Source organism: Equus quagga, chromosome 17 (assembly GCF_021613505.1).
Source record: "Equus quagga isolate Etosha38 chromosome 17, UCLA_HA_Equagga_1.0, whole genome shotgun sequence".
Classification (NCBI taxonomy): domain Eukaryota; kingdom Metazoa; phylum Chordata; class Mammalia; order Perissodactyla; family Equidae; genus Equus; species Equus quagga.
In genome coordinates this window covers 39,385,502-39,398,955 of record NC_060283.1, presented here as the reverse complement: position 1 = coordinate 39,398,955, position 13,454 = coordinate 39,385,502, and the positions used below count along the sequence as shown (strand labels likewise).

Below are 13,454 nucleotides of genomic sequence, written 5' to 3'. Positions count from 1 at the left end.
GAGATGATAAAACGCCTACATGATGAGATGAAGTGAGGTGAATGGTGTAGTCATTGTGACATAGCCTTAGGTTACTATTGACCTTCTGACAGCACATTAGAGGGAGAATCACCTGCTTCTGGACCTTGATTGACCACGGGTAACTGGAACCACAGAAAGTAAAACTGTGGGTAAGGGGGCCCTTCTGTATACGATATCTCATTGAGCTTTGCTGTAATGGTCTCTGGCTGGACTCTTCTGTTGGTGCAGTTTCCCCCGTATTTTAGTATCTCTAGTTGTATTCTCCTTTGCTGGGTCAGCTTTCCCATAGATTAATGTATCAATCTGGCTCAGGCTCTCTAAAGAGGAAGTTTTAGTTTTCTGCTGGCGAGAGGGAGAGATGGCTGCCCAACTGCATCAGGTAGAGGAGGTAGTCTGGGGTCTACTTCTGCTGTTTACAGACTTTCAGCCCATCTTCTGTTGGAGATACCCATACCTCTCGTTCCTGAGCTTTCTGCATGAATTGGCCTGTTTCTGAGCTTCCTTTACCTAGGTTTCACCTTACTGGGTGTGTTATATTGGCTATCGTTTGTCTGCTTTCCAGCTTTTAAAATCTGTTTTGTTCTCTTTGTCCGTATGAGGTTTATGCTTTTAAATATATATATATATTTTTCTGTAATATGGGTAGGGCTTTGGGAAGTAAACATAGGTATTTCATTTCTGTGCTTAACCAAAAGCCCTACTTAGTTTTTAAGAAGTAATTCTGCGTTTGATCTTTTTATTCTCCTCTTAGGTACCTCTGGCAGTTTAAATCTTTATTTGCAGCAAAAGAGTTAACCCTGTCAACTGTTTAGTTTTGTATAGCTACTGTGTATTTGCATTCCATTTAGTATACTGGATATTTGTAACTATAAAACCAGATCCTGGGCTAGCTTCTATTTTTGTGCAACAGCAAAGGCGCCAGCAGAGGGAATTGATGAAAGCTCTCCAGCAACAGCAGCAGCAACAACAGAAACTCTCAGGTTGGGGGAATGTCAGCAAACCCGCAGGTACCACGAAGTCTCTTCTGGAGATACAACAGGAAGAAGCCAGGCAAATGCAGAAGCAGCAGCAGCAGCAGCAGCAGCAGCACCAGCAGCCAAATAGAGCCCGGAATAGTACGGTAGGTTGCTTTTCCTAAGCAGTCGTTGGATGGATGATGTTATAAGTTATCTTTTCTGACTATTGTGGACTCTCTTTTTATCTTTTAATATTGTTAACCATAATCATTTGTCTCTTTTTCTTTAACAGCATTCCAACCTGCACACCAGCATTGGGAATTCTGTTTGGGGCTCAATAAATACCGGTCCCCCTAACCAGTGGGCATCTGACCTAGTCAGTAGTATCTGGAGTAATGCTGACACTAAAAACTCCAACATGGGATTCTGGGATGATGCAGTGAAAGAGGTGGGACCTAGGAATTCAACAAATAAAAATAAAAACAACGCCAGTCTCAGGTAGGGCTCAAAATGATCAAACCTCTGTTCCTTGGTGGGTTGGGGGATGGGGCATATGAAGAGTGGGATATTGGCTGGGCAGGGAAAGGTAGTTATTTAGTTTTTTCTTATTTTCATCTGTGTACAAGCACGTGAGGTCATAGTTTAGTGATTGCTTTCCTCCCCCTGGAAACACATCTATGTTATGACTAGGAGCTCCTTCTGCTGCTGGGCACTTAGTCCATTACCTGTCACGTGGTAACCACTTAATAAATACTAGGAATAGTATATTTTCGTTGTTGTTGTTGAACATTTCTCTAAGGTATTCTCTAGACCTTAGCATTTTTTTCCTAGTTTATATTTTTAAGTTATTTATACTATAATGAGTATTATAAACACCTCTGTAATGGCCTTGAGCCTATTTATTTTTATGACAAATTAGTTACATTTTGCCTTCATCTTTCTTTCCTTAAGTATATAGTGCTGTTGAATGAGCATGGGTTTTAGTGTTAAATACATCAACTCAGATCCCAGCACTACCACTTATTAGCTGTGTGACCTTGGGCAAAAGGGAAACTCTTTGAGCCTCAGTTCCCTCATCTGTAAAATGAAGATAACAACAACTTCCTGAGTGTAGCTGGAGAGATTAAATGAATACACCTGAAGTAGTCAGTAAAGTGCCTGGCACATAGTAACTACTTAATAAATGGTAGTGTTGTCAGATTGTTTCTTCTCGCTTGAGGGCCTAACACCTTGTGAGGAGGACCCTAAATATCCGTCACTTTATTGAGCATCTTTGCCAGGCACTGTGCTCTCCCTTTGTGTACAATGTCTTTATTCCTTGTGATAACCCAAAGCAGTATTAGTACTATTTTACAGATGAGAAAACTGAGGCTTAGCAAAATTAAAAAGTACAGAAGGACATATAGAAATAATTTAATTATTTCTCTGAAAAGAAGCCCTATATTCACAAACTAGAATGTACTAGGTCAGGATGGATTTTTAAGAGGTTATTGGGTACCCCCCCCCCCCCCCCCGCAAATCCAAATATTTGAATTTTGTTTTTTTTTTTCTTTCTTGGAGCCAAGCATTGGATTACTGGTCAGCCATCCAGTGTTGCCAAGACATTATCTGTTTATGGTGGTGTAGTATAATCATACAGTGACAGTTTCCGGGACTATAATATCGCCCTATTGTTTTGCTTTAGTAAATCTGTAGGTGTGTCTAACCGGCAGAATAAGAAAGTAGAAGAAGAAGAAAAGTTGCTGAAGCTCTTTCAGGGAGTAAATAAAGCCCAAGATGGATTTACCCAGTGGTGTGAACAGATGCTTCACGCCCTTAATACGGCAAATAACTTGGATGGTAAGAACTGGGGAGGGAAACCCAGCATGTAGAATGGCAGAGCAGAACCCACAGAGGAGTTGGCAAACTGGAATTATGGGCCACAACTCAGGAGGTGACATCTCAAGGAGGTGAAGTCCTGCACCTGCTGTAAGAACTTGACTCTTTAGTAGTATTGTGTATAGTATGACTTGTGAGAAAAGTCCTGTAATACTCTGCTCGAATAGGTTATCAGTGGTTGCCAAAAAGTAAATGTTATCTCAGGCTGTCGTATGCTGTACAGGACAGAGGTGGTCATAGTTCCATGCTGCTCATTTTATGGGGGACATTGCCAGCCAGACCAAGTCCTAAGGAAGGTAACGTATAGGGGGAACAAAGGTCAACCAGGGCAAGAGAAGGTTGAGGTGATGTGAGATCTTTCCCTTCCTCCTTTGGGGCGGGGGTGGGAATCACGTGACAGAGCAAGTAGACTTAATCTGTGTGGGAGAAAACTAGGACCAATGTGTGGAAGTGAAAAGGTTTCAGCACAATTTGAAGAAAAACTTGCTAACTATTAGCTGTTCACAAAGAGAATTCTCTGCTTAGATGGAAGTGAGTTCCTCCCTCACCTCCGGATGTTTGAGCAGAGATGGGTCAGCTTGGTGTGGAAGGGGTTACCATAACTGATAGGCTCTGTTGAACTAGTCCGCTTTGCATGTCTTGTCTGAAACCAAGGATCTCTTAAAAACGGAGCAGTAAAGGAATTAAAGAGTTCCCTTGCAGTGTTGTAACAATATCTAATGATCTGAAACAGCCAGAGAAAACGATAGTAAATAAGAGTAATGGCTGCCATCCATTAAGCACCTACCATGTGCTAGGCACTTTCTAGGGATTAACATGTGTTATCCCAGTTTTTAAATTTTTGTAGCAATTTTATAAGATACCATTACAATATAGGTGATATTATCCCCATTTTATAAATTAGGAAACGGAGGCTCAGAATGGTTAAGGAACTCATCAAGGTCACACAGCCAGCAAATTTCAGAGTCAGGTTTTAAGCCCATATCTGTCTAACTCTGATACTTGTGCTTTCCTCCTACACCACACTGCTTGCATGTTCCATTTGACTTCTCTCTAAACGTGTGATGTCTCAGTGAAGTGAAAGGAGGGTATGGCTTTATCTTTAGTATCTGTCATGGTGCCAGGCACACATTATAGCATTTAATAAATATTGAGGGGGCCGGTTCCGTGGCCGAGTGGTTAAGTTCGCTTGCTCTCCTGTGGCGGCCCAGTGTTTGGATCCTGGGCGCGGACATGGCACCGCTCGTCAGGCCACGTTGAGGTGGCGTCCCGCATCCCACAACTAGAAGGACCTGCAACTAAGATATACAACTATGTACTGGGGGGTTTGGGGAGATAAAGCAGGAAAAAAAAAAAGAGATTGGCAACAGTTGTTAGCTCAGGTGCCAATCTTTAAAAAAAAAAAATAAATATTGATTGAATTTAAGAAAAGAAAGAATGAATCTCCAAATAGCTTCAGTCTAGGCAAGCACTTGTTTCAATTAACGTAACATTTAGTTTCTACCAACATAACATTTAGTAAAACTAAACATGCATGATCTGTTTTGTTTGACTCTATACTATTTCAGATAATTTTGGGCATTGCAATGATAGCGGCTTCCCCTCACCATTTCTACAGAGTAGATTAAAAAATATTTAACATAATAGCTGCATACTTTTCAAGTTTCTGTCATTGTCTGTATTAGGTGTGACAATATATTGAAAACGAAAACTGATTTTTTGTATGTGATATTTCATTGTTACTCTTTGTCTTCTCCCCCCTCGTGCTGCAGTTCCGACATTTGTTTCCTTCCTCAAAGAAGTAGAATCTCCTTATGAGGTCCATGATTATATTAGGGCCTATTTAGGAGATACCTCGGAGGCCAAGGAGTTTGCCAAGCAGTTCCTCGAGCGCCGTGCCAAACAGAAAGCCAGCCAGCGGCAGCAGCAGCAGCAGCAGCAACAGCAGCAGCAGCAGCAGCAGCAGCAGGTATGAGGCAGCAGAGGGGCGCAGCGCCCCGAGAGGGAGTATTAATACCTGGAAATGTTGACAACCAGAGAAGTGAAAGTGCAAACAAAGACACCATTGTTTACATCAAATGACCAAAGCTTTTTAAAATGTGGTAGACTTGATACTTTCAAATTACATGTCCAGAGACCTTTGTGAATTTCTCAGATAGCAAATATAACCATTCTTTCTCTGTTAGGCACAATGGCCCCGTTTTTCTTGCTTCATGTATGTGTCTTAATCAAATTGCAAATTCCAACTTGCCACAGACCCATAAATTTGGTTTTGAATAGTTAAAACCTACAAATGTTAAATGTCCAGTGCTCAGGATACACTGTACCCAGTACTGACAGCACTGCAGCATGCCAGACATTTTGTGTGTTGTGGCTGAGGATGTAAGGTGCAGCCAATTCTCTTTATTTGTGGTAGTTATGTTCTGTGAGGTCACTGACAACAGTGAATTAGCGAATACTGAACTGTTTCCTAGAGGAAATACAGGGGTAGGTTTCTACAAACTTCTCGTCACGTTTTTCTCAGCCAATCAATATGTAACCGTGTTTTGTGTGCATTTCTGTTTAAAGATGCCTTATTTAATATATTGTTGATTTATTACCACTGAACTCGGTTGCCGATTGCACTATGTAGCTCATGTTCAAATGAAGCTTATCTGACACATATATTTTGTCCATAAAAGCATGTCACAGCCTCCTTGCACTTAGAAACAGTAGGCAGCGTTTAACACTTGGGGACCATTTTAAACAATGAAATCACCAACAAAAAGCTTAAAATTGTGAAAAACATGACACTAAATAGACTTTAAAAGATGCTTTTTGACGATATGAGAGCTGAGACAAGGAGGCAGAATATTGTCCTGTTCTGTCTCAAGTGGGAATGTGTGCCTTGAACAACTCAAATTTTTCACTGCTGTGTACCTGTGTGTGTCCAGAATGACCACAGAAGCACTACAAGGATCGCTTTTGGGGTTACACATTATAGTGAGGAAGCGAATTCGGGAATATGGAATCTGAATAATGAGGATTGGTTGTACGAGTTTTCTGAAAGACAGATTGGTAAAGCTCATGGGGAGGCCTAAGAATATTCATATCCTGGGGCCGGCCCTGTGGCCGAGTGGTTAAGTTCACACGCTCCACATTGGCGGCCCAGGGTTTCACCAGTTTGGATCCTAGGCATGGACATGGCACGACTCAACAGGCATGCTGAGGCAGTGTCCCACAAAGCACAACCAGAAGGACCGCAACTACAGTATACAACTGTGTACTGGGGGGCTTTGGGGAGAAGAGGAAGAAGGGGGAAAAAAGGGAAGATTGGCAACAGATGTTAGCTCAGGTGCCAATCTTAAAAAAAAAAAGAATGTTCATGTCCTTTAATCCTATAATTCTTCTACTAGAGATAATGTTTGTTACAGGTCACTTCTGGGGATATGTAAGATACAGTGAGGTACAGGGCATTTAAAATCCATTTGGGTAGATGGGCTAACAGGGATCCACTGAAGGAAAGTGAAAGATGTAAGCATGAACAACACTGGATTTTAAGGATTCAGGAGAAGACAGAAGGCTCTTGCTTGGTGAAATGGCCACCTCTGTGTGCTGAAATAGGAAGCGGGAGGCCCAGCACACCACAGCCAGGCCTATCCTTCCAGTGTTCTTTCCCACTCCTCCCTCCCCCGCTACCACTACCCATGCCTTCAACTGGTTCATTGAATCTGATCCCAATTTAAAATTAATTACTCTAATAAGAGCAACAAGTATGTGTGAACGATTGATAGACTATTTCATAGTTCAACCAATTAGTGGAAAGTGTATGGATAATATTTTTTTGACCAGCTTCCTTCTCGGATTGCCAATAGGAATAAAGTACATGATATTAACTTTGTTTGGTAACATGTTGCCAGCTGGTGTGCAGCTTGTCCTCTCTGTCCGGGGGCCCAGAGAAGAAAGGAACCTTCCACTTTGGGTGGGTGAGGGGTGTAAATTGCCAGAGTGCAGAGGTCTCTTTGTGATTATTTGCTGTATATTTAATTTCCTAGTGGATGATAGATCCATGTATACTCAAGAGGTTTTGACCACCGTGTTCTCACAGCACAGTGGATACCTGGAGTTACCAGGACAGGCCTTGTGGAGGCATAGAGCTTAAATGGGATGTCGGAATCTAAGTGAAGGAAAAGGGCACCATAGTGGACTGCTCTTGGTTTCACTATTACCAGAATCCATGATAGGCTTTCTGTTTTTAAACTCATTCTTCACATGGTGCGGGGAAATCAACCATTTTCTTAGGGTGGCCAAGCCTGCATCCACCGTGTGACCTCAGTTGTGCCATCTTATTTCACAGGAGCCTGTGTGGGGGATGAACCACAGTGCACTCCATTCAGTGTTTCAGACCAATCAGAGCAACAACCAACAATCCAATTTTGAAGCCGTACAAAGTGGCAAGAAGAAGAAAAAACAGAAGATGGTCCGAGCAGATCCCAGTTTATTAGGTGAGCGCAGGCCTAAAGTCTCAGCCAGGAATTAGGGGGGTGCTTGTTATGGCACTTAATGTATTGAGTCCCATGGTGGGATGTTGGTTTATGAAGGGAACTGTTTCTTAGCAAAATTAATTTTTTTAACCAGTTCAAAATAAGTAGTATTCACTGGGCATCTCAAGGCAAGAGCTGTGTCTCAGGTACTATATAGGGTGTAAGACAAGTAATTTATATTGCATGATGCTCTAAACTTTAAAGCCTTGTTTCATATTTAATATGAATTTCCTTTCAATTTAGTTGGCAAGTAGTGCTACTGGAGAACAATAAAAGTTGTTTAAAAACTTCAGTGCTGATTTATGTGGAAGTACACCATAAATCCAATCAAGCGTTCAAAGAAAAGAACCAATATTTGTTGATATCCACTACTTATATGTCACATGAGTCTCAGAATTACTCTGCATTGTGCGGTGATGTTCCAGTTTTCCTAATGAGTAAACAAGGCCTAGAGGATCTAGAACACAGCTCTTCAGCAGTGGGACTGGGGTTTGAGAGCAGGCCTGTTTTCTTTCCATTCTCCTCTGCTACTCACAGCTATTCTTGTCTAGTATCGAGGACCAGTGTCTTCATGCAAGGCAGCTTCATGGAAAAGGTGACCCCTGAAATGGGGCCTTGGCAGGAAGGATAGGGGAATGGTGTTTCTGGAATAAACAGCATAGACAAAGCTGATGGGCTGCCTGTGTTTGTTAAATTGCCCCAACAACCTACAGACAATGATGAAATTAAAATTATTCTCTATTTATGAACTTAAAATAGGCTATTGTAAAACCATGCTGTCTGGAATAGAACAATTATATTGGCAAGATGGCAGGTTGGGGTGTTGGCCAAGTTAGGAGGCTGTAGTATAGACCAGATGAAAGATACTAGTGGCCTAAAATAGGGTTTTGCTATTGGAGATGGAGAGGAATTAGATAGATTTCAGAAATTTAGGGGATAGAATTAGCTGGACAAGGAGAAAGGAAAGATTTGGGCAGCAGGATGGATAGTGTTGCCATTTGCTAACATGCTAAGTACTGGGAAGTGGAGCAGGCTTATGGGGAAATGGTGCGGTGATTAAGTGTTGGGTGAGTTGAATGTGAAATGACTGTGAGACCTCCAATGGAGATGCCCACGTGGAAGAACTGACAGCAACAGCAAGAGGTAGGTTGCAGCCCTCCTCTGCCCTTGGTAGACTCCATCCTTTCCTTCAGAGGTTTTCTGTCCTGGAGAAACCAAAATGTAAGGAACAGAAACCTGACTTTGAGGGTTGCCCTTTGGAATGGTACCTGAAAGCCAGCCTGGGAACATAGAAATCTGGTGAAATTCTGTTTTCTTTTGCCTATCTCGAAAGTTTATGGTAAGGATAGATGGAATTGTCCAAAATGTTATCCAGTTTTGACATAAATAGGTGAATATAGATTTGAAAGTGTTCCCTGAATGCTAATTGTGTGGGTTCTAGGTAAGAATGCCTTTGCTCTTTAGCTGTGGCACTGGAGGGTGGGCTCTCAGAGAAAAGCTGCCTCTGAAATGACGTACCGCTCTTTGGATTAAAGATTCCATCTGACCCCATCTCCTACTGCAGGCCCAAGACAGAAAGGGACTTAAAATCCCCCTTCAGAGGAGTGAGAGCGAGTTGTTCTAGGAGTAGAGGCTAAGTAATCTGTGTATCTAGAAGAAGGAGGCAAACAAATACAAGGGAAGTAAAAGTACAGCCAAGTATTGAGGCAGCTCACCGGAGTGGGCTCCTACCTGGACCATTTCAGGAAAATTTCCGCTCACCTCAGTCTCCCTTTGGAAATTCTGCTAATAGTTACTAATTTCTGCCCCTTACCTTAAACTCATTTTCATTTATTATTATTTTTTAATTGATAGATGCCTTACTGATTTACAGATTGAGAAAAATTAATAAATATCCATCAGTCCCAGTTCGCAATGCATAGAGTGAGAAAACAGATTCTAATTTGATCCAAAAACATCTGTTGAGAAAGTAATCATTGATCAAAAGAGAATTTTGCTTCTAAAACAAACCATCAGGGGGCCCCGCCTCATTTTAATGAGCATATTCTCCATTGTACTCTTGTGCCTGTCTCTAGTTTTTAGAGCTATCAGGTACCATTGTGAAGAAGCATCCTATACTTGGATATGATAAATATACACACACAATAACATTTTTTCTCCAGTCATACTTTTAAGAACAGTCTCTCAAACCTTAAAGAAATCATGTGAGAGAGAGTCTGTTGTTCTGAACTTTACAGAATGTAGTCTTTAGAGCCAAGCAGACTAGGCTTAAATCCTGGTGTGTGTTGCCTTGGGTTTCATTATATCCCAGAACTTTCCCTTCTGTCACCTGGGGAGGAGAAGGGCCTGCCTTACTGGGTTTCTATGACAGGTCAGTGAGACCCTGTCTGCCAAAAGCCTGGGAATCAACATGTTAGGGCAATGAATAAGTAACTTTTTTTATGACCCCAGCTGCTTCTCCCTTCCTGTCTTTACATGGTTAAAATTTAGTTTGTATTTTTATTTCATTTCCACTTTTATTGCATGTAGCTCATTATTATTTTTATCACATTTCATTTGTTCTTGAGATATATGTGAAGTCAAAGAAAAACCTGCTTCAGAATAGAGTAATAGTTCATTTCATAGACTGTTTGGCCTTAGGTTTTTAGACTTACCTAATTAAATCGTTATTTGAAAATATGAACACTAAGCCTTTCATTATTTTCAACAAAAAAACGTCTTGTGGGCTATGGGAGCACAGTTGATGGGTGGAACTCCGGGTGGGGTTTGGAGTCCTGGCCTCTCCCAATATTAGGCCTCCCAGCAACTTGTACCACAGCTCACTTGGCTAATAAATAGGCATGTTTATGTTTTCAGATCAGGTTATTTTTGAGTCAAGATCATAGTATAGTTAAGCTGTTTTTATTATGTAAGGCATTTTTGTTTATTATTGGTACATTTAAAATGTGTACTTATTTGAAAACTTGAATATTAAAGAACAAAAAGGAGGGAGAGAAAACTTAAGTAATAATATTCACAGCACTGCTTTTAGACTGGAGAGCGTCGTCTGCTTGTTTTCTGCTGTTCCAGCAGCAGCTGACACAGTTTGGGGTTTCGTTTAGGGTAGATGAACTAAAAGTGTTTTGAGAGTCAATCATGCCAAGGAGGGCCTGTTAATAGTACTTTTATGAATCTCTGATTATGGAGTTTATTGAAAAATTACATACCTTTGGCTGCTGGCATTAGGTTTCAGACATCACTGGTGGTGTGAGTACGGCTTGTTGCCTGCAATGGCCATGCTCCTACTACTTTTTTAGGCCAGCCAGATTCCATTTTTCAGGTCTACTTAAAGTAGATTGAGTTGAATAAAGTCTTCCAATCTTTTTGTGCTGTCTGCTCTGTGATAGAACATCTGAGAGCTCTAAGGATCTTGTAGGAGGTCTGCCCTTCCCTTTCTCTACCCCTGAAGAGAAATCCTCTTGGCCAGCACTTTGACCAAGTTTTTGAGCCCTGGGGGGAAGTGTATTTCCAATAGTGAGTGTTGTTCCTGCCCTCCCCCCACCCCCATTTCTTTGAAGGTGCGTCTTCTGAATGAGCTTTCCCTCCGGGCCAGCCTGGCCGGGCCTTAATGCACACTTACACCCTAGGGTACTCTCAGGATTGTCTTAAGGCAGTGGTTTGCTATTCCTTTTAAGCAGTGATGCTGTTTTTTCTTTTCTATAATTAAATTATACCAGAATCCTAAGAAATAAAATAAAAGCAAAGAATCTCTCATTGGAAGGACAGAAAACTGCTGCTCTGACCTTTATCCTTCTTCCTTCTCCCTCCCTTGAGTACCCCTGTGGTCTGCTCAAAAGCAAGAGACATATTCCAGCCAACTGCCTGGAGTTTGAGCCACTCGCTGTCTGGGTGTGGTCACTCATTGCCAATCTCTTCCTGCAGGGTTTTCAGTCAATGCTTCATCGGAGCGACTCAATATGGGTGAAATCGAGACTCTGGATGACTACTGAGCACCTGCCCGTGGCCTGGCCTTCCCTCTCCTCTCTGCTGACCATGGATTCTCCACCTTTGGACACAACTCTTCCTCACCATTTACTCTCTATCACTCTGCAACAAATCACAGAACCGATCATCTCAGGCTTTTTCTTCTAGCCCTTTGTGTCCAAGATTCTTTAAACCGTTTTTGTTGGTGAGCATCTCAGACTGTAGATAAGTGGACCGGACCCTGTGTCTCGGGGGTGGCAGTGGGGATCACTCCCCAACAAGGCTGATTTTGGGCAGCACCTGTTTACTGTGCCGTGATTTCATCTGCTGTCTCCCAGAAAGTGTGTTGGGATCTGCCAATAGCAATTTACTTCCTCTTGTCACTTTTTTCCTTCTATTTTGTTTTTCTTCTTCTTTTTGTCTCCCCCCTCCCCCACTCCCCATAAGGGCAAGGGGTCTAAATGGTGCAATCATGAAGAGAGTTAATGGTAACAGACCTTGGCCAACAACAAAACGCCCATGGACTGTGACTTGAGTGTCCAACAGAGACAGTCAGAGCTTTCCCAGTCTGAAGGTTGCATTGCCACTGCTAACTTTGGGATTGCATCAAAGAGACCCTGAGTGGGGTGGAGTTTAGATTGGATTGGTTTGATGTTGCACACCCCTCACCTGTTCTTTCTGAGCATCCTTTCGGAGAAAGAATTCATTTTTTCTTCATTAGATAGTGACTTCCAAACAAGCTGACTTCTCCCCTGGCATACTCCAACCTGATTGGACAAAGGAAACCCTGTGGCCTGGGAGAGGGACTTATTCTTAATTTTTCTTTCTTACAAAAACTGATTTTTCCCATAAATATTTTTACTTCAGAGGACTAGGACCAGTTTGTTTTGGGCCTTTCTGCTGAAAATTTGTCTCGTTTAAGAGGCAGCTAGGATCTTTACCATATGTATGAATTTGTATAATTTCATTTTGGATAGGGATAAACTTTTGCTTCTGATAAAAGCCTGGAATTTCATCTGGTTCCTCAGAGCATTGCGTGTGTGTCTTGCTGTGGCCCCGAAAAGGTTTTGTTTAAAGATTCTGGAATGGCAAGTTACTTGCCTTTTCTGAAAAGAGAACATACAAAACCTGACCATCTTTAAGAGCTTCGTCCTTGGAAACCACTATACAGGAGAATGCAGTGGGGGAGGGGATGGGAGAGAACGGGCGAGAGAAGCCTGCTTCCGGCTTCTGGCCATGGCCTCCTAACACCCCTTCACTTCGAACATAAACGTGTCCAAGCCCTATTTATAAACAAATCCTCTTCCTGCCTCCAGCAGCCCCCACAGAACATCACGTGGAATTGCCAGTCACACTTTGGTCTGGAGCCATCGGGCCATCCATCCCTGTGTGAGAAGTGCTGTGGTTCGGTGGCTTCTGGTAGAGCACCTTTCTTTCTGTCGTCACTGCCTGAAGAAGGCTGGAGTTGCTCTGAGAGCGGTTTGGTTTTGGATGATTATATTTGGTTTCTATTTTTATTCTTTTGGATCACCATTCTCCCTATCCCTTCTTGCCTCCCTCCCTCCTAAACATGTACAATAACTATACAGAGACTGCTACAAACTTGTATATAGTTTTTGGATTAAATAGCATGAGGAGATGGGGAACCATTTAAAATTGGGACTCCTACTCTCCTTTGCTTTGTAAATTCAAAAAGTGGGGGGTGGGGAAGAGGGATAGTTAAAATGTTTACAAAACTTTAAGCTCCCTCAGAACTTTTGCCAGTGTGGAGGAAAATAAAAAAGAACTTAAATAAAACTTCGTGGTATTCTATGTGAGCGTACCTCTTGTACTCGCCTTTGTCAAGGCTGAGTTTTGCACTAAACTGTTCTCTTGGTTCTATGGAAAAGCTCCAGACGCATGAGCACCCGAGACATGGAGGCAGCTGTGGCTTCCTCTGCCAGGCTGTGGAACACTGGCTGGTTCTGTATTTGAGAATTTAAGGTCAAGATAAACATGGGTAAGTTTGACCAGATGTCTTTCCTTCTTTGACTGTCCCTTTCTGCTGGCCTGGGGATCGTCTCCTGCCCTCACACCACAGACACACCCCTGAATGTGTCCCTCTAGAGCCTAC

At 42.2% G+C, this 13,454-nt stretch overlaps 1 protein-coding gene across 9 annotated transcripts in view; it reads left to right on the top strand.

Moving 5' to 3' along the window:
• GIGYF2 (GRB10 interacting GYF protein 2) overlaps positions 1–13,138 on the top strand; it is a 125,739-nt gene extending 112,601 nt beyond the window's left edge. For 7 of the 9 annotated variants that reach the window (XM_046643159.1, XM_046643155.1, XM_046643157.1 and 4 more), the window contains 6 exons: positions 932–1,141; positions 1,270–1,475; positions 2,662–2,816; positions 4,628–4,824; positions 7,189–7,339; positions 11,300–13,138. In XM_046643159.1, the coding sequence (XP_046499115.1) occupies positions 932–1,141; positions 1,270–1,475; positions 2,662–2,816; positions 4,628–4,824; positions 7,189–7,339; positions 11,300–11,367 (987 nt within the window). In that variant the 3' untranslated portion in view covers positions 11,368–13,138. The remainder of the gene's footprint in view (positions 1–931; positions 1,142–1,269; positions 1,476–2,661; positions 2,817–4,627; positions 4,825–7,188; positions 7,340–11,299) is intronic. The other 2 variants (XM_046643160.1, XM_046643158.1) reach the window with 1 other exon arrangement.
• Positions 13,139–13,454: the final 316 nt, after the last annotated feature.